Genomic DNA, 19,822 nt, shown 5'->3' on the forward strand with positions numbered 1-19,822 from the left:
TCAAAACAGGTTGTTTGTTTTTCGAGGGCTCGATGCCACGTCGCTGCTAGCTAAAAATAATGTGCGATGAGCAGCGATGCTATGATCGAGCCGAAAGCAAAACTTCTTTTCGCATCTCTGATAGGAACCTGTGGATTCTCAACATTCAAGTTTTCATGGGGCCGTTTCGTGCGATTACAGTTCTCTTGTTTTTGTTTCCTTCATCCGATTGCTGCAAGTAATGAAGCCTATGATGGATTTCTAAATTGGAATTACCGGCTGAGGGCTCTAAAACCCATTTGATGTCAATAACGCTGGATAGTATCTGAGGCTTCATTCTCCTGCAGTACAGTGTGCTGTAGGAGCTTTTTGCTGTGTTTTTTTTTCTCGTATTCGGTCCAATAATATTTGTGGTGATGATTTCTTCAGTCGAAAACAGTCGATCCAAGTTTGTGATAGACGAGCTGAGGAAATCAACATTATACTAATTTTTACCGTTGTTTTTAAACCTGTTAAATGAATCAATCATTAAACTCCTTTAGTTTGTATGTTTCAAAAGTCCAAAATTCAATCAAGTAAATTGAGATTTTTTCTTGAGAAAACTGGATCTTAATAAAAAAAGCCACTAGTGATGTACAATGTTAAATAATAGTTCATGCATATCGGGCATAGCATGATACAGCTATGAGCATATGTACGTATGTACAATGAATTCAATTGAACAGGATCTTGTTTCATGTATTTAATCCATCTTTTCATTGGCTTCTCTACCTCTCCTACTCGCCCTCTTCTGCTGTTTGTCTCCTGTTTGGTGGATGGCTCTAGCAAAGCAAAACGCGATCACATAATAAGCAGAAAACGCTGGATAAAGAATTATTGGAGAAGCAATTAAATACACTCACTTTTTGCGATTGGGTTTCCTCCTCTCCTGCAACAGTTTCAAAAACACAATTAGTAAGGTCTTTTTGCAGCTTCAACTGTAACTAGACTTATATCAAACTCTAATGCCATTCATGGTAATAAACCCAACAAGATGACAAGTCATTTCGTAAATGGGACTATTCCTACCCAGTTCACGACTGTGATGCACTAATAATCATGATATTGCACCAAGACAAATTGAAGTAGAGCAAAACAAGAATTTCAGAAGCTGGGAAAGTCGAGGGAAGCATGTAACAACATATCCAAGCCGAACTTACAAGCACATAAACATAATGCAGGTGTTTGTGCAAAGGAGCTTATCCAAGCCATCCAAGACCAAGGTGTCGAGTGTTGGACGTGCTAGTGCATAGCCTAAGAGCACAAGGGAAAAAAAACACTGGCTTGGGCACTGGTAGGAGGGCCTAAGCTGGGTACGCCTGCGCCCTTTACTACCTCAAGACGTAGACTGTATATCCTTTAAAACGAGACTGGTTACAAGAAGTAACAGTTAGCTCAAGTGGGGAGTGGGGAGTGGGGAGGGGCAGGGCTGTTGGCTCAAGTGGGAGTGGGGAGTGGGGAGGGGCAAGGACAGTCCACATGCCATCCTTCCAAATGCTAGAGGAGGATCGCTTAACCAAGAACATATGCAAATCTTATGTGCACTGTGCAGGACACTGGGATTTGACAACAATGTGGCTGACAGATACTAAAGCACACAACACAAGGTGTTTGTAAGAATAACTAAATAATATTTACAAAGAACTCTCATAGAAGTGTTTCAGCCTCAACTCAAAGGCACACTCCAGTCTATTTCTGGGATCCCAACCCTGGACCTCTCTCTTCTCTCACCCTTACCATCACAAAACAACCTCAGCCTTAAAAAAAATCCTAACTAGTAGGTCAACTTCTAGGTAATGGGAATCCATGCCGTCTACTGCCAAGTGGCTCTTCCCCCGACGGTACAAATTTTAAGATAACCAAGTAACACTTGCACATCACTTCCTGATACCTCATTTTGATAGCATCACTTGTCATTAAGAAAAGTGCCACCCCACCAGTGGAACTGAGTTCAATTGAACTTAGTCCCCTCTCCTGGCCTCAAATTGAAAAAGTCAGGGAAGGGAAAAACCGAGTCCCCTCCCCAGGCCTAAAATTGAAAAAGTCAGAGAAGGGGAAAACCAGCCAACCTGGCCATTGACAGTTCAACCACCAAACCATGCAAATAGACACTATTAACTGAACCAATCACCTCACTTCCTTCACTCACATAAAAAAAAAGGACCACACTCCTCAGTCAATGTCTCCACTCCCCCATCTCTTCATTTATGTGGGAGCGAGGATGCTGCCCTACATATCCGTAACTCTAGAACTTCTAACATTCAGCAAGGAAGCTAGCATGAACCTCTCAAACAAAAGGAGTCCGGCACAGAAAAGCACCTAGCAGCCATTAGAGGTTAAGAATAATATATTAAAACTTCTTCAAACAACAGAATAATATATTAAGGTTTTCTACCCAACTGATGACACTCAAACTTCATTCCTAGCTGAGGAGGGGATTTTATTATAATCAAGCAAGAAATAAACCAAGTTGAACCACTCAAACTATGTGGGGGGAACCAAACTAGAGAGCAAGGAAAAAATTGACTAATCCAGGTGATGTTTTTTGTGACACAAATTTAGTAAGTTTCACCATCTACTTTTATTATTGACTTCTCTTTAAGAAAACATATGCACTACTTCTTGGACAAAAACTGGCGTTTCAAAAAGCCAATACTTACTGTTTCTATGTTTTGATCACCACAGCAGAGCAATTATTATTTTGATAACAAGTCATTTAAGTTTTGCAATTTGCAGAAGAATCAAACTATCAACTCTCCAATTGCATTGCCCTTTTTGCTTTGAGGTTTCAAGGATGAAATTCAGTTTTAGCTGTTATTTCCAATCTCTCTGGCATGTTCTAGAAGTTTGTCCAACAATGACATGACTAATTGGAGACACTCATTTGGAGCTGCCTCTTCAGAGCTTCATTCAGAGAAACTAAAGAGGTGGGCTAGGTGGCTAACTTGATGAGGGGATCATTGAAAACCTTCCATCACATTCACTTTTAGTCAAGAGGATTATTTTGTTAAGCACTTAGCCAATACTACCCAAAAGACCGGCCTGTTAGGAGCGGAAGACATAGGTACTTAACCCAGGACTATAACATCACACCCCACCTTCATGAGCCGACGACCTCGGCGGCGCAACTACACTGGCCCAACCCGGTGGCCTACTCTAGCGGCGGCCTACTCCTAGTGCCCCTTCGTAGTTCTCCAGGTCACCCCTTCCGCTAAGTCGCCCCTTTCGAACCTACCAGTTATTTTAATCCAGCCTTTGTGTGCCCCGAGACTCGAACTCGCGACGTGAGAGCCCGCTCTGATACCAAATGTTAAGTACCTATGCCTTCCGCTCCTAACAGGCCGATCTTTTGGGATGTATTGGCTAGGTGTTTAACATTTAAATGTTAAACACCTAGCCAATATTACCCAAAAGATCGGCCTATTAGGAGCAGAAGACATAGGTACTTAACCCAGGACCATAACATCACACCCCACCTTCGCGAGCCAACGACCACGGTGGCCTACTCTAGAGATACTGGCCGGACCCGGGTTAAGTTCCTACGGCCTACCAGTAATTTTAATTTGGCCTCTAGGTCGCCCCCTCCGAGATTCGAACTCGCAACATGGGAGCCCACTCTGATACCAAATGTTAAGCACCTAGCCAATACTATCCAAAAGACCGGCCTGTTAGGAGCGGAAGACATAGGTACTTAACCCAGGACCATAACATATTTCCATTATATCCTGACCTTTGTCTTGGCCGAAGGAAGTCCACAGTTCTAGAACATTTTGAAAGGAATGAAATAATTGTCCAAGAAACTACTTTCTTTTTGTCTGAAGGTTGAGGATAACATGGACAGAAAGTATAACATCTGAATACTACAAAGACTTACAGAATTATGAGTTTCATGATCCCTTCTACATTGTCTACAATCCGCAGTCCGCAAGCTGGCAAGGCAAGATAGTTGTAGAAGTAACTCCTGGATATGATTGTAGATGCTGCAAGCATATTGAATGAGGTTACTCATATCAGCTACATGTACTAACAAGAATGGACAAATCTTCTCAAAAAATACAACAATTGCATCATGGATGAGGATCCAAATACCTAAAGACATAAATCTAGCAAAAATATGAGAAAAATGAAAGCAGAAATGAGCAACACAAAAAGGAGTAGATATAAAAAATTATACCTAAGACGATGCCTGTTACAGGCTGCAAAAAAAGCAACAAAACCATTGACAATACTTCGAGTTGCCCGAAAAATCTGAGATGGGAAGAAATAGAAAAAGGAACTCAGAAATATTGGAACAAGGACAACAATGCTGTTAATTATGGTATAGCAGTAAATATTAGAAACCTGTGAGAAAAGGTCATTCCAAAGTGAACTCCACAATGAAGCTTCATAGCTGCTCACAGCAGTTTGAGAAGCAGAAGCAATCTGGTATATGCCTCTTACTGACAACCAAAGCTTGCCCAGGGAATCAAATACCAAGGAGCAAAGAAAGGACAAGAAACTTGCCAAAGACAAAACCAGGCGTATGGGGAACATTAGTATCTCCCAGAAAGCCCAGAATATTGGCCATAGGAGAAAAATTCCTGCAATGAAATATAACTAAATAAATAAAATTCCTGTAAGAAATGAAAATTGCAGTGAACCACATGGTTGAGATTGTTGGTTATACCAATTCTCCACACCACTGAAAAGATATACCATATTGGCCATAGAAAAACCTGTGTCATGGTTACAACTGTGCTGCATATAGAACTGGAGACAATCCAAATGAGAGAACAAACACTTCCTCCTGTTTCAAGACAGAAATGCCATAACGGAAGGAGAAACTCTCCAAGTTCAAGAAGCGGCCCGGCAAGTGGCTTGGTTAGAACAGAAAATAGTGACCTGGTATAACGAGTCATCACTAATGACCATTTCACGGCTTTCTCAAAGTTGTGGAGAAATAGCATTGTCCCCAAGTACTTGATCCTGGATATCATTTCCCAGTTTTCTATCCAGATGAATAATGGCCCACACAAGCGTGAAGCAGTTGCTTTCAGCAGTGGTACGTTTTTATACAAGTCATAAAATCCAATGAGTACAGTGGTGATAGAAATAAGAACATATAGAGCTCTGACAAGAGGACACATCCATGGACGATACAAGTGACAAAATACTGGATAAGACTGAAGAAAAATAGCCCAGGATGGAAGGCCAGACTCCAAAAGCGTTAGTAACCTAAGATCAGACATGATTATCTCCTTCAGTCTGAAAGGAAGGTCACGATCATTAAACCTAAATAAGATTAACACATCCCTATATTCGGTGGCATCAGATGTCACTGGATGTCTTGGAGAACTGACAATTTCACCTTGTGCTTCCTCAGAAACTGCATCTGTTGCACCGCCAGAGCTCAAAGTCATGCTTTTTGTTATCTTTCTTCTCTTATAAGGACCTAAAGGAGGTGGAGTAGAAGGTGTTTCTAACAAGTTCATTGCTTGGAACTTCTCCTCATTTAATGACTTCTCTCGACAGTTAACATTACCAAAATCTCCAGAACTATTTGTCATTGAGAGGTCATCCTGGGCGTCATAAAACTTTTCACCTGGAAAAGGTTCAAAACAACAATAGCATCAGGCTGACAGATATATATGATTAAAACGAAAATGGTGATCAAAGTTAAAGACCAAGACTTTTCTTTAATTGTAGGGCTCAGAAATTTTAAGCTCAAAGGCAATACTTGGAGAGGAGATTCTGTCAAGGTACTCTTGCAAGAGGAATTGGTCATAATATGTCCCAGGGAACCATGAAAAAATACAGCTCAAAGCCTGTTCTATACTGTCAAACTCCCACCTTCTCATGAACTTCGACTCCAGTGCCAAAGAAGTGTCTGTCTACAAGTAAATGTATACATGATATTAAACAAAAGCATAACACCTTATACACATCAAATAGGAAACAAGGATTAAAAATATAAATGTGATAGACCCCTGGTAAGCCAAGTCTACAGCAGTAGGGGTAAAAGAGGAAAAGAAGTTGGAGGACGTATAGAAGGGGCTCAGACACCCACTGAGGAAGCTCCACCTGGCAGCATCAGTACTGTCCTCTAAGGGGCAGTTAGTTATGGGCAGAGAACAAGGAAATAAGAGGGTGCGAAAGGAGGTGGGAGAGGCAGGAAGAAAAGAGAGTAACGGGGAGACACTAGACCCTCGAAGTCTAGTAAGGCACGGCAGCTAGGGAGTCTATGGGAAGGACCTGTCTCTGAGTTCAGGGTGCTGACGATCTGCATAAATTTTGGCTCAGGTCTCAACAAATGATAGAATAAATGCTAGATGACTGAAAGTGGACATTAGTGTACAAGTGTTACATGATAGCCACAGCCAAAAAGGTGAATGTAAACTTTCAAAACCCAGTCATAATCCATAAAACTAAGTGCTGCTAGAGAAGAAGCAAATCAACAGAGTAGCAGAAACTACAATGCTGACATAAATGTATCAAAACCAGGAAAGACAGAAAAGTTCAAGCGAGACCTAATAGTGCACCAATAGAGGGGTTTTGATGAAAGAGTTGATGAAAAATAGAGAAGACAGGAATTGAGATGGCTGAAGTGGTAAGAACTCAGCCTATCTATTAAACGAAGAAGAATGGAAGAGGATTTATGTACACACACTCAACAGATGGGGGGTGAGGGGGTGGCAGTGTTCTACTAATGATGATGACATATGCAGATAAACACAAACATTTTAGAGAAGTGCAAATACCTGAAGCTCATTCAGATAATTGATACCACGCACATTTTCCCATGCAACTTCAAACACAATAAAACCATACAGAGTGCGATGTAGCTCACTATTTAAGAGTAAGGAATCCCTCAATTTCTTCACTGGGAGTAATGCTTTCTTCTGATACATTGCAGCATCAATTACTGGGAACCATGTCTTGACCGTTTTTGGCTTGTTATGGGATCTAATGCCACTCTTCAACTCAAACCCTTTTGCCAAATCCTTCCGCTTCCGTCTTGCTTTTGTGTTTGCAAAAGGAGATAGTCGAGACTGTAAACATTTAAAAATTTTGTCATGCTTATTATGACCTTAAACTGTAAATGAGAAGGTGACAAGACATTCTTTGACAACCTTGGTAACCATAAATTGCCACAAGTGTGCTGACCGTGATTCCTTATCAATCAACCATGGCCTGTTGTCTACCAAGATAAAGAGTTTGTTGCTTTCAGGAGCTAAAAACAGGGACAAGTGTGAAAGATAAGACTGCAAATCCCTGCAAGAATTAAGATTAGATCAACTTATTTACCATCCAATCAGACTTCCATGCGTCAATATTAAGTGCATCAAAAGTTTGGCAAATAAAAATAATAAAATTAAAATTAGTTTACCATTTCTTTTCTTGTATGTAGTGTGGATACTAGCTATGAATGAGTTTAGAAGGATTGTTAGTATCTAAATCCAACAGAAGCTTCATCAGGTTTCTGACGGTATGGCAAGGTGACCACAATTTTATATGCAAGGGCCTTGTCTACTAAAAGAAAATCTTAAGAGGGGAATCAAAGAATTTGAAGGCTACTCAATGAAGAGACAAAGAATAATTTAACTATTTACCTCAAAAAGGAGCCCAAAAGTTCACGTTTTAGTCTTAACTGTAGTTACCGAGTTCAGGAAATTAAATTTAAGAATTTATTTGGTTTTATTGGTTACTTCATTTCCACTTCGGCTAGGTTATGTCTAGTTGGCATTACATGGCTGTGTTTTGGTTAGCTAGACTACAGGGCTCATTAGGGTTTGTTACTATGCTGTCCTTTTAGTTTAGTTATTATTATGCTTGCATGTGGGTCACTGAATTTCAGAATTAAACAAAGCTACTAAAGTATTGCAGCACATCAACTAATGTGCTAGAAATGCAGAGAAATGCCTATGACCTTGGGTAGGAAGCTCTCTTAGATATAATCTACAAAAACAAGGTGTGAAGCCTTCTGTCTTCTTTTCTTTGTATTCTTTGATCTTTCTTTCTCCAGCTTTTTGCACTTTCTTCATTCTAAAATTTTCCTTCTTAAAAAATAAATAAATATCTATCTACAAGTACTATAGCAATCATTGTAGGAAGACATTATAGAGAAAGCATTTCTTTAAACCTTTTTTAAGATGCCAAAAATGACTCTTTCTTCAAAAGAAAGGTATACAGGGCCACAAAGAAAATATATACAAATATGAAAGCTAAAAAACATATACTAAACGGAAGCAAGCAAATATTATGTCTTCACACCTTGTTTTCAAATATTTAAGAGCATTTCCCGAAAAATAAAGTGTTGTTGAGAGAGACCATCCCCTACGAGGGGGTTAGACAACTGGTTGAACTCTTAAAAAGTACGCATACAAGTGTTTTCAAATTGAGAATCAACGTTAAAAAGAAAAACTCTTCAAAGTAATTAAGCAGCATCAATGGAGAAGGTGAATGCCCAGATGTCCTACTAATCACCTTCAACCAAAAAGGGATCAAAGAACAATCCCGAAGAGTCTAAGGCAATGAAGATGAGCTTAAGTCTCAACCTTCAGATGCCCAAGTGGAGTACAACATACATAGATGACTCCCCTCAAGTAATCTCTTACTACTTCACCTCCACCCATCAACCCCCGCTCACTGCTTGAACAAGCATCAAAATTTAACTTCAGGCATCCCTCATTAGGGGAGTCCATCCATTGGCAATACCAAATTTTGAGTCAAAGAAATCACTAAAGCCCTCCAAATGACTTGAGTAATAGTACCAGAGAAATGAAAAATTAAGAACCTCAACAACCCAACAGAGACATTGATGGTACATTAAATCAATCACGTTCCCAATTGTCCTAGCCTTTTCCCTCAAAGGTGCTATTGGTTTCCTCCCTCCAAAGATAAACACCACAAGATGTTACCAATTTTCATAGTGGACCAATTGAATGTTGTAAGAGGGCATTGAAAGGTGGGACAGCAACATAGACTAAATGCTTTTAAGATTTTCCCAAATATTAAAAATAATGGGAAAGTGAATAGGTGAAGCATTGGTTGTACTCTTTCATGCACTGCTTTTCCAAATTGAAGTTAATTTCGTCATTATTTAAAAAATAAAGAATTTAGCAAGCATTAGTTGCCCAAAAGATAATGTCGATTAAATTCAGTTGAAATAAAGGTACCATGCAATTAAATCTTGATCAAGACAAAGTAAATCAGCCTACAATCATGTGTCTTTGGTCTAACTCATTTCTTTCTTAACCTAAATCCTAGTGGTCTTCCATTGTCTTACTTGCGTTATGTTTATTCGATCCATTATATTATAGAAGCCCCACATCAGCACCATCACAACTTTATGGCATTTATGATGGACTTAGCCTCTTGACATGTCTTGCTAATTTCTTTTTTGAAAAGGATGAGATTTTATTCTAGAAGAGAGAACAAAATCTCACAAAGGGGGACCTATTACAATGAGGGATTGGAAGGATACCCCATCCTTAGCAAGAGAGTCAGCCACACTATTGGCTGGTCTCAATACATGAGACCAAGAACAATTAAAACAAGAAACAAGGTCTAGGCCTTCATGAACATGACCCGTGCTTCAAGGGGGTGGCAGAGTTTTTTAGCACCACCCAATAACTGCTGGAGTCGCCTTCAATAGATGAGGCCACCAATGGAGTCCTTGAAAATCCGGAGGTGACACAGGTTAACAAGCTCGGCAATAGTGGAGTATGCAGTTCTGATCGGTCCGGTGTAGGGTTCAATCCTTGATAAAGAATTGATAAAACTTGATTAGGAAATTAAGCTTGATAAAACTTTTCCTATCAACCAGTCTCTCTATAGGTTATTGCCACTCTAGATAAGAAAATAAAATCCTGTCCTCAAAGTGAAGAAAGGAAAAAACAATTCCCCATCATACAAATAAGCATGAAAAAAACAATTGGTTCCTTCAAGTCAACTAAAAACACCTTGGTATGTTTATTAATAATTAGATTAATAAGTTCATAAAAAACACGGAATATTTTCAAAAAAAAAGGAAAAAGTACAAAAAGAATACTGTTTATCCAAATGATATTTCACACTAAGAACCTAATTGTGGTTAGTCACTTTTCATCGCCAGCAGTAACTACTAGAAATTTGATAAGCAAGGAAAAAATAACATGTGGAGAATGTTGTTTTTTTTATGAGAAATGTGGAGAATGTTGTTACAAGAATGTGTTTGTAAATTACTCCTTGTGCACAAAATATTTTCTTCAAAATGGCAATAATCCACGATAAGTTGCCTTCTTCACAATTTCTATGAATGACATGTTCAGTGTTCACCTAATTCTTTGTTTGTCCTTCAACCAATAACATCACAACTCTCCACAATGTTACAAATCAGGCTACTTTTAACATGTCAAATCATTGCAACAGCCTATGCATGTCTATTACTCCTTTGTATTAGCTGGTATGCAAACTGTCTAGTTTTACCTTTCTTATTTCTGCCAGGCATCCATCACAACATTTTCATGTTTGCCATCTTCATCTTCAATAAGAAAATGCTTCCTCAGTACCCAATGTTCCATGCATAAAGCAAAGCTGATCTAACCAACCATCTCGTAAAATCCGTACTCATCCTCAAGAATGTGCTTAAAGCACAACAGTTCACACACCAAAAACATCTAGGAAACTAAAAAATTATTAAAGAGAAGATCAGGAGATCTCCAGCCTACAGTTCAAAACTGTTGTCTAAACATTGAGCACCAGGCCGAATTCCAGCTGCTACCAAACAACAAATAAACAAAAAAATGAGAACTATATAGATTACACGTAGTGGCATAGCAAGCTTCCTACTAAACATGGCTATTTTCAGGTTGGACAAGGTGGCTTGAGACATCAGCTCTAACACCACACTAATAAATGAAAATTGCAGCTTAAATCACATAACTAGAACTGCCAACTCTGTCACTGATTCATTAGAGAAAAATGTAAGTGACCCGCCAATACCTTATTGAGGATAAATCGATGACCTCATAATTGATGCTATTCCCTTTTGGTTCTTAGAACGCTATTCCTTTGTATCTCTTCTTTATCTTCTAATGAACTCCATCACCATTCAAAGGCAAAATAGTTTTGCATTAAATCAGGAAAGTGTTACTTAAGACTAACCGATTCCATGTAAGGGACAGAACAATCTGAATAAATCAGTTGGATCAATTAGATCAAAACTGAAAGTGATCCTTGTCGCAGCTCAATGGAGAAATCGTTGGTATCAAATTAATCTTGTTCAAGAATCAGAAAGTAAAAAGCAGAGATAACTGGTGTATTGTTCTAACAAGGCTGCTGTTGAAACTTTTGTGTACCATATGGACTGAGACATGCAACATATTTTATGCAATGGTTTATATCATCTCCAGGTACCATGGGAAAAGGTGTACAAGTGTCCATTGACTTCATGTGATTGGGTCATTATATAAAGCAGTAAGTAATGCTCCATTTGTGGTCTCATTGAGAGGCAACCATTGCTCAAATAACGTTGTTCAAATCAACGTCTTTGCGTGAAGGGGTCACTGGATAAATATCTTTATAAAGCTGTACTGTCCTCAAATAATAACAGTGCTTCACGTAAGAGGAAGGAGAGATTAAACATCCGCAGAGACTCAAGAACCCGATGTTGAAAAACTGAACAAATGGAACTCAATTTCAAGAGATTATGACACGGTTAGCGGTGTTAGTAATATGCACTGCAACGACAGAGGGTTTCGAGGCTAGAGCAAAATGTATCGAAACTTTGTTCCAAATGATCAGTGGCAAAGCTAGTTTTTGACTCGAGGATAGTAGATCGACTGACAATTTTGGTAAAGACCCAATGGGTATTTCTCATCATTTCCAGCAGAGCTTTATCTCTGCCGCTGCACGATACTTGTAATTTAAGAATCAAGAGAAAAGAACAACAATGTAAAGTCATAGCATGGAATAAAGAAATCCTGTTTCCGCTTACCCGATCTGCAAACTTGTCAACGAGAAAAAGTGGCGATTCTCACGGCTCCCCATCATGGATCTCTATGATCGCAGCAAAGAAATGGAGTGAAAAATAGCGTTGGACAAACTATGCATTTTCAAGAAAGAAAAGATGGGAAAAGAAATAATGACGAGCAAAAGTAGAGACCTGGAAACGGAAAACTATCAATGCGATTCCATGGAAGGGTGTGATGTGTAAGGGCACAGTTTCTCATAAGAGGGACGCAGTCGTCAACGGAGGAGATCGAAAGCGACTAGAGATGGACGGAGGAGAAGTCGCGCGGATACCGAAGCATGGAAGAAGAAGAAGAAGAAGAAGTAGGAGAAGACGGAGGAAGGTTATGATAGAGACTGTGTAGAGAAGGAAAGAGAAAGAGGGCAGCGCTGCAGAGGCTTCGCATGTCACCACATGATGCACAAACTGTATCTCTCTTCTCACTCACTCATTATTTTCTCTCTCTACGATTACTGCAGCGTTCGCTTCGCTTGCAAGGCGCGTCGGGGAGATGCTACCAGTAAAGGACACGTCCAAAACGTCATTTTTTAAGACCCCATCAGTCTATCTCCGCACAAGCTCAATTCCCATCTCCTGTCTCCTAAATCTGAATTGAGCTCCCAAGAGAAATTTTTGAAAAAAATTAATAGTAAGAAAAACAATGGAGAATTTGGAAAGTCCGGAAATAGAAAAAGAGATGGAGAGCGTGTTAAAGATTCTGGGAATCTGTTCCTTGCATCGCTTGCTCGATTTTAATTAGCAGAAGCGGGCGGAGAGGGGTGTAGAAGACAAAGCAAATAGTTCCACTTCCACGTACAAAGGCAGCAGCGTGGGAGGAGAGCCGGAGACGATGAATAGACTGGGAGGAGGAGCTGGGAGGTGGAGGTGGAGGTGAGGGCATTCCAGAGTCCAGATTCCACGCGAGGCCGGCGCAGCACTTTTCCGAGTTTTCAGTTAACGACGCGGTTTGCGGGTCAAAGCGTCTTTGACCGACGCTTTGACGCCGCGACGTTGACGGTTAGGCGAAGCAGCGGCTGGTACCTGGACAGTGGGGCCCACCAGTTCGTCGCCTCCTATGAATGTCGCTTCTGAGGATGGCGTATGCAGCGTAGTGTAGAGGCACGGCGGGCGCGAACGCGTTGCCCAGTGGGAGCGTGCGAGTAGATGCTGCAAACGTAGTTGTTGAAACTGTAGATCTTGACACATTTACTGAAGCCCACAAAGCAATGAGCCGTGTGATGAAATAGTCTGCGTGGAGAGTCAGACCACACTGCCACAATCGAGAAAGAAACGAAAACCGGAAATTTTCTTTTTCTTCTTGAATTTTTTCAAAACAATATCCAAAATTGCATCTATGAGCTTTAGGTCCCATTCAATGACCACCGTCATAAAATTGGAAGGAACCAACTCCAAAGCTAAAAAGCAAGAATTTCTAATCTCAGGTCTCGGCAGGAATTTTCTCAAAATGAGCGTAAAAAATGTTTACTGGGGATCTTTCGTTTATTATTACTCTGCATTACGAAACATTTTGCAGTGGAATGATTGATCAATGAGTCAAAACAAGCTCCCATGAAAACTTCCTCTCTGATCCGCTTCCTCTCCATCATCGAGTCCATCACACCGATTACCTCGCGATTCAATCGAAACCATCGAACCTTTCATCATCTTCCCTCTTGAGCAGAAGGCTGGCGTCAATTTTTCATCATCTGTAGTCAAAGAGTAGGAGGTTGGTGTAAGAGACCAAAAAAAAAACAGGTCTTTTATTTTAAAGACAAATTCCTCAAAAGAAGTGTTATCAACAGACGTGTTCAGGCATTGCTTAGATCTAAAGAAGGATTCAATGACAAGTGCCTAAAACACAAGAGATAAGAAATCATCACTACTGATAAGAACTTCTCCCATAAAGTAGCAGATCGAGTAAGCCCCATGTGGCTCTCGCATTTGTATACTGCTACGCATTTCTCCGAACAGGTAAAGTGCACCCCACTGTGCAGAGTCCTAACAAAGGATGACTTTGAAAGGGGAAGGATTTGGTCTGCCCTCCAGTCCCCACTTTCGAAGGCAGCTGAATCGAAAGCAGGGATGGAAAGCGTCAGCTCTATCTTCACCACCCCAGAATCAGCGATAAGAAAACGTTCAACTGGTTCCACATCTTCATCTCCAACCTCCCCCTCTACCTTTGAGTAATAACACAGACATGCTTAAAGGGGAACAGGATCAATGATCAAACCTTGAGCTGGCACCAAACCCAGCTCAAAATGTTAAAGTTTTGTCACGATTTGTATCAAAATTGACTAATACAAGTAACAAGTATAAAATCTTTGTAATTTTAGTAGCGTGATACCGTGTGAATGCTTCTTTTACTTAGAGCTCAAATTTATAAAATAACAGATAATTGGAACAATTCTCGATTTAGAACCGACTCTAACTCAAGAACCAACACAGGCATTTGGACCTCAGTGATCTAACTCAGTGCAACTCAAAATAGAAGAATCTGAGTTCAGTACTTGCTATGACCAACAATGCCATATAAAAACTACCTAAAGGTGTGGGCAGACTGGCACTAAAGCCATTTGGGGGACAGAACTATGTTGATGTCACATGTGGGTGGGGTCACTTGCACGAATTCCACAAAAAAGTAACTCTGCCCTCGGCCTTCCTAAGAGGAGAAAAGAGGGAGTGTCACTTTTTCCAAAATATATATTTTATTAAAATTTGAATTCATACACTTTATTTATTTATTTATTTATTTATTTATGTTGAACATATTTATAAACAGTAACATCAATTTATTTATATTATTATATTAAAATATATAAATATAAATAAATAACAAAAAATTCCATATCTTGGCGCTCCAAGATTTTAGAAGTAATAAAATTATTTCATTATCAATTTTGTTATAGATAATTAATCCATTCTAATCACATAGAGACAATGAATAAAATTTGTTTTTTATTTATAATTTTTTATTCAATTTAATATAAAGGAGTGAAAATATGAGTAAATAAACATTTTAAAATAAATATCATGAAAAAATTATAACATTAAGCTGCTCTAGAATAATATATAAATTACTAAATAAATATATTAAATTATTTATAAGTTGATATTTGGAGAGGTAAAAAAAATCAATTTATAACTGGGTAAATGAAGACGCCATGAGTAGTGACCCCATCCTGACATGCACGTTCAGCACTCCGAAGAAAAAAGAAAGGTAGAAAAATGGGGCAGGGAGAATCTTTGCAGAGAGGGGAACAACACAGTACAGCAAAACTGAGGAGGAAATTGATTGCTGCAGCTGGCAAAAAGGCTCTTCCAGGAGATCCAGCATTATTGATCCCTCTCTCTACACATATTATATTATCTACTACTACTTCCAGGCAAACGGATCAATTGCTTCATTGATTCATCGCTGAATATTTTCTTCCCCAATAGCAGGAGGCTTTACTGTGCTGAAACTGAGTCTTTATTGTGTTTCAACAGAGACTCTTTTCTTCCCCAACAGCAGGAGATATTTCTGCTAAACTGAGTCTTAATTGTGTTTCGACAGAGAAAAATATAAATGCTGGAAGAGAAAAAATTTATTAATCCGGTGAAAGGACGAGTACAAAAGTGAATAAATAGAAGAAAGATGTTCAGCCGTTAGATGGGGTTTTAATTACAGTGGATATCTAGTCAACAACAACAGAACAAGCATCGTACTGCGCTACACCTATCCATACTACCAATCTCAACACCTAACTGCCCACCCAGGAGGAATAAATTACAAAGAAAGAAATGCCCAAAAAATGGACGCACTGCTGCCGACGACGATGATTACCTCTTCTTCTGCTTCACTGCTGTCGTCGTTTCTCCCTCCGCCCTGCTCCAGTCCTATATGGGTATGGGTTAGCTCTCTCTAGCCACCCCTCAATCACTGTCCCCTGTGGGCAAAGCGCATTTCCCAAACTCTGCGATTTCCAAACCAAAGTACAAAAGAATGAGCAAAAAAGGTTGGTTTTCTTGGAAGTAAATTTAAAGCTTTAATTCGAAATTAGTAAGAAAATAACCAAAAGGAAAGAAAGACGAAGAAGATAAACAGGACACTCCGCGCTAACGTGCGCCGTTTGCGTGAATGAGACAAGATTGATTGAAATCTCTCTTTCGCACTTCCCATCTTGTCACTTTTGATCTATTTTAATTTGTACCAGGTAAAGCAAGCGGACTGCGGTGATCTACGATATCAGACGGTTTGCCTGGACCAACGCACCATGCGCGCTCGCAAGCAAATGACTACCCGATAAGGCTAATGTGCGCCTCAAAGGAATAGACCAAAGCGTTCTGGTTCTGGTCATCTACACGCGCATGATGAGACCGGAGAGGCTGGAACGTGAAAGCGGGAGATAAAGGAAGAAGAAGAAAAGGAGAGTACGTACTGGGTAGCTGAGTGACAACGTAAGCGGCTCCCTGGAAGTCGCAAGTGCCAATGCCTCGACCCTTCTTCTGGTAATAGCTGTTGAACGCGTACGAAGCGTGAGCCTCCAGGGTGTTGGGGTCGTAGCAGTTGGCTCCCCGCTGGATCTGCCGGCAGTCTGCTCCTCCCTCCCCGCACGCGTAGTCCAGCGCCGCCTGCAGCTTTTCCTTCCCCAACTTTCCGTTCGCCACGCACCATGTCTGCCCCGAGGAGCTCGTCGACACGGCCGCGCCTCCGTCCCTCTCCTTCGGCTTACCTTCCCTCTTCACTGCCTCCTCCGTCAGCGGGATGTCGTACACCTTTTCCTCGTTCGGGTAGAAGAGCCCATAGTTTCGCTCCGACATCGGTCCGGGCTTCTTGTTCTCGTTGAAGAGAGCGAACAGGTAGACTTCAAGCTCCGCCTTGGGCCGCAGCGGCGTCCCGGCCCCCGACAGAATGTGGCGAACTAGGTTGCCGTTGTACGCCGCGGCGTTGTTCGTGCTTGCCCCGGTTTCTTTCTCGTCTCCCTTGGACGGCCACCCAGTCTCCGTCACCACCAGCTTCACATCGTCGTACTTGAGCGCCGACATCGCAGCGAACACCGCGTCGATCTGCGCGTCGAAGAGGTTCGTGTACCGGAGGCCGCTGCCTGAGTCGACCACTCCGGCGTTGGGACGGAAGAGCGCGTAGTCGAGGGAGATGACGTCCGCGTTGCCCTCGTAGGCGAAGAAGGGATATGCGTTCACCATGAGGTAGGAGCCGGTGCGACGGAAGAAGTCGAGCATAGGCTTGATGACGGGTTCTACGAGGTCGGACCTGAAGGCGCCAGCGGATGAAGGGTAGGAATTTTGGAGCGCAGTGAGGGCAAAAGGGGAGGATACCTTGATGGCATCGCCGAGCTTGTACTTGACGAGGGCCGCCTGGACGTTAATCATGGCGGGGACGAGGTAGTTGGTCAGGTTGCGAGGGGAGACGAAGACCTCGTTGCCGACGGCAATGGCGTGGATCTGGGTGGCGGGGTAGTAAGCGGCGACGTTCTTCTGAACCCAGTAGTAGGCCTGGGAAGGACGTTTAGCGACGGCGTAGATGAGCTCGTTGGGGAGCGCGACAACGACCTTGACGCCGGTGCCGGAGAGGACACGGAGCACGGAAGGGTCTGTGTCGTAAAGCTTCACACGGTCGATCCCCTGAGACTTCAGGAGCTGAACCACCTTCGCTGCGGATGGAAGATCATTCGCCACTCGACCGTAGTTCACCCCTATCGAACCCGCTTCTGTTGAAGAAACAAATACTACATTAGTAACCATTCTGCGAAGTACCCAGCAACAATAAAGAACAAAAAAGCAGAAAAATAAATCACCGTTCCACGCAGCAACACTACATTACCATCCATTCCCCTTTTCCGACAAACAAAAGAAAAGGAGAACGGAAATGAAGAAGAAAGACATGTTAGATAAAAAATAAGTAATTTTTACCAGCAGAAGCGAGGAGAAAGAAGAGGAGAAGGGGAAGTAGAGTTGAAAGGGTGAGATCGGCCATTCTCTGCTGCAAGGCAGAGGGAACCAGCGGCACTTCTGAAGTAGCAATCTGTTTCAGAGAAGGGGAGAAGGGAGAGTTCCTTTGTGCCTTTTGAGGACTGGACCAGTCTCTCCCCATGGGATTTTATAGTTCTTCCACAACCAGAACTAAAACGAAAGGTTAGTGGGAGTAACGGGCATTAGTGGGGACCCACGTCCTTGTCGACAGTCCGATTTTTTTTCTTTTTCCTTTTTTAAATATCTACTATTTCCCTTTAACTTCTGACAGTTCATAATATTTTCTGGTGCAGCAGCTGGGAGCCTACATTTGTGCGGGAATGGAGCGGTCGACTAGAGGAAGAAAAATCCGCCAAGCTCCTCCCTCCCTTCCCACTTCCCACTCCACCCGCACCTCGGAACCCACATTCTCACTCTCTCTCCTAATCCTTGATCTCCGTTCTGGTTCGGCACACTTCATTTCTGTCTTGACTAAAACAGAAAAAGAAAATGAAAAAAAGAAAAAACAGTAACAGATGGTGGGGTTCGTGAACCAAACTCACCTCTCTGTGGTAGATTTTCACCTAATCGTCTCTCTGTCTTAACGCTTACGAATATTTTACAGGTATTTTCATACCCAGCTTCGCAATTTGCATAAGATACGAGTGCTTGCGGGAACGAAGAAGACAGAGGAGGCCAAATCAAATCAATCGTGATCAAAGGCTCGGTAACAGTAAAATTAATTCAAAACTCGGACCATGAATCTCTTTTTCCCTGTTCTTATGATAGCTAATAACCAACTGTGTGAAATCGAATTGATTATGCTGTACAATTAATGGCTGGAAAGTCTCGAATTTCAATAAAAGTAGTTTTTTTTAATTTAATTTCTTTTTATTTTTTTCTGTAACATCTGTCAAACAGTCCCATTTGTCACCCAACCCAGTTCCGATTTTCACGGAAGCGTGCACGAAAGGAGAACGCGGTTCACCTAAACACGACTGTTGTTTTCTGTTCTCTCTCATTCACTAGCGTTACAGAGGAGTTGTTGTAGACTACAGAGAAACACGCCCATTACGTACCAATCTTATCATCGTATTTATGTGGCATCGAGTGTCAATCGATTCATTTTGTTATCAACAACCCTCCACCAAATCCTTCAGATTTACGACACTATATCACGAACCCAAAAAGTCTCCCCAGTTAAGTTACCCAACACGCGGGGGACGGCTGAAAAATTGAGATCTAAAGAACAAGCAATCAATCAATCTTCTTACGAGACTCTTCAGTCAGATCAAGTAATTCCAGGTCTGGGTGTGTGTGCTGGAGATCGGGACAATGAACCCAGAAAACAGTGAACAGCGAGCAGAGAGGATTCCAAGGGATAACGACACGTTGGGTTCTGAGCTCTTCTGGCTTTTCTTTTTCATCTGCTCCCCATTACAGAGTCGACACTGAGCCCAAGATTCCCCCAACGCCCTATCTGCTCTCTGCATCTGGAGCCCGTCCTGAACTTCTACCATTGTCTATTACTGTGTTACTACTGTACCCCATTACAGAGAGGACTCAATCGAATTCCTTAGAATTAACTATGAACGGGAAACAACAAAGTTGACTCTTTCGTCCATAAAAAATGTTTACTTTATTGGTAGTTCTTACTCTCGGCTGCGGAATATTATCTGTCTCCTGTTTCAACGGTCAAGAACGAGTCTCGAACGGCTACTCTGAAGCATGTTTGCTACTGCTGCTCCTTTTTTTTCCTCCCGTCTTCTGTATCAAATTAGCCGTTATTTTTATCCTTTATGCACCCAATCAGCCTCTCTGTTTCCTGCGTCTTTAATCTTTACAGGTAGCGTTGTAGGAAGAGAGAGAAATATTCTATCGCCG

At 41.4% G+C, this 19,822-nt stretch overlaps 2 protein-coding genes, 1 long non-coding RNA gene and 1 other non-coding gene across 6 annotated transcripts; 2 read left to right on the forward strand and 2 right to left on the reverse strand.

Moving 5' to 3' along the window:
• The first annotated feature begins 26 nt into the window (after positions 1 to 26).
• Positions 27 to 182, forward strand: LOC137943319 (small nucleolar RNA snoR2/U65). The gene has a single exon (XR_011110654.1). It is a non-coding gene; the product is annotated as a small nucleolar RNA snoR2/U65 (small nucleolar RNA).
• Positions 183 to 574: 392 nt separating this feature from the next.
• LOC137943231 (uncharacterized) lies at positions 575 to 12,896 on the reverse strand. 3 transcript variants are annotated; one of them, XM_068788923.1, is made up of 11 exons: positions 12,143 to 12,896; positions 11,975 to 12,036; positions 7,128 to 7,269; positions 6,845 to 7,046; positions 5,735 to 5,884; positions 4,685 to 5,599; positions 4,360 to 4,598; positions 4,193 to 4,266; positions 3,893 to 3,998; positions 882 to 907; positions 575 to 800 (listed from the first exon to the last, which is right to left on the reverse strand). In XM_068788923.1, the coding sequence occupies exons 2-11, from the start codon at positions 12,028 to 12,030 to the stop codon at positions 722 to 724; spliced, it is 1,989 nt and encodes a 662-aa protein (XP_068645024.1). In that variant the 5' UTR covers positions 12,031 to 12,036; positions 12,143 to 12,896; the 3' UTR covers positions 575 to 721. The 3 variants fall into 3 exon arrangements, with proteins under 3 accessions (XP_068645024.1, XP_068645023.1, XP_068645026.1); XM_068788922.1 differs by having other exon boundaries at positions 5,735 to 5,888; positions 6,756 to 7,046; XM_068788925.1 differs by lacking the exon at positions 12,143 to 12,896 and adding an exon at positions 10,465 to 10,752 and having other exon boundaries at positions 5,735 to 5,888; positions 6,756 to 7,046; positions 11,975 to 12,022.
• A 2,655-nt stretch (positions 12,897 to 15,551) lies between these two features.
• LOC137943232 (glucan endo-1,3-beta-glucosidase 3-like) lies at positions 15,552 to 18,109 on the reverse strand. The gene is made up of 3 exons (XM_068788926.1): positions 17,900 to 18,109; positions 16,408 to 17,697; positions 15,552 to 15,942 (listed from the first exon to the last, which is right to left on the reverse strand). Exons 1-3 carry the CDS (start codon positions 18,078 to 18,080, stop codon positions 15,902 to 15,904), a joined length of 1,512 nt encoding a protein of 503 aa, XP_068645027.1. The 5' UTR covers positions 18,081 to 18,109; the 3' UTR covers positions 15,552 to 15,901.
• LOC137943233 (uncharacterized) lies at positions 18,019 to 18,816 on the forward strand. Its single transcript, XR_011110605.1, has 3 exons — positions 18,019 to 18,121; positions 18,253 to 18,482; positions 18,564 to 18,816. It is a non-coding gene; the product is annotated as an uncharacterized lncRNA (long non-coding RNA).
• Positions 18,817 to 19,822: the final 1,006 nt, after the last annotated feature.

This window comes from Aristolochia californica, unplaced genomic scaffold (genome assembly GCF_029961685.1).
Source record: "Aristolochia californica isolate CCGP_79_NKW_82.1479 unplaced genomic scaffold, dmAriCali1.0.hap1 SCAF_10, whole genome shotgun sequence".
NCBI lineage: Eukaryota > Viridiplantae > Streptophyta > Magnoliopsida > Piperales > Aristolochiaceae > Aristolochia > Aristolochia californica.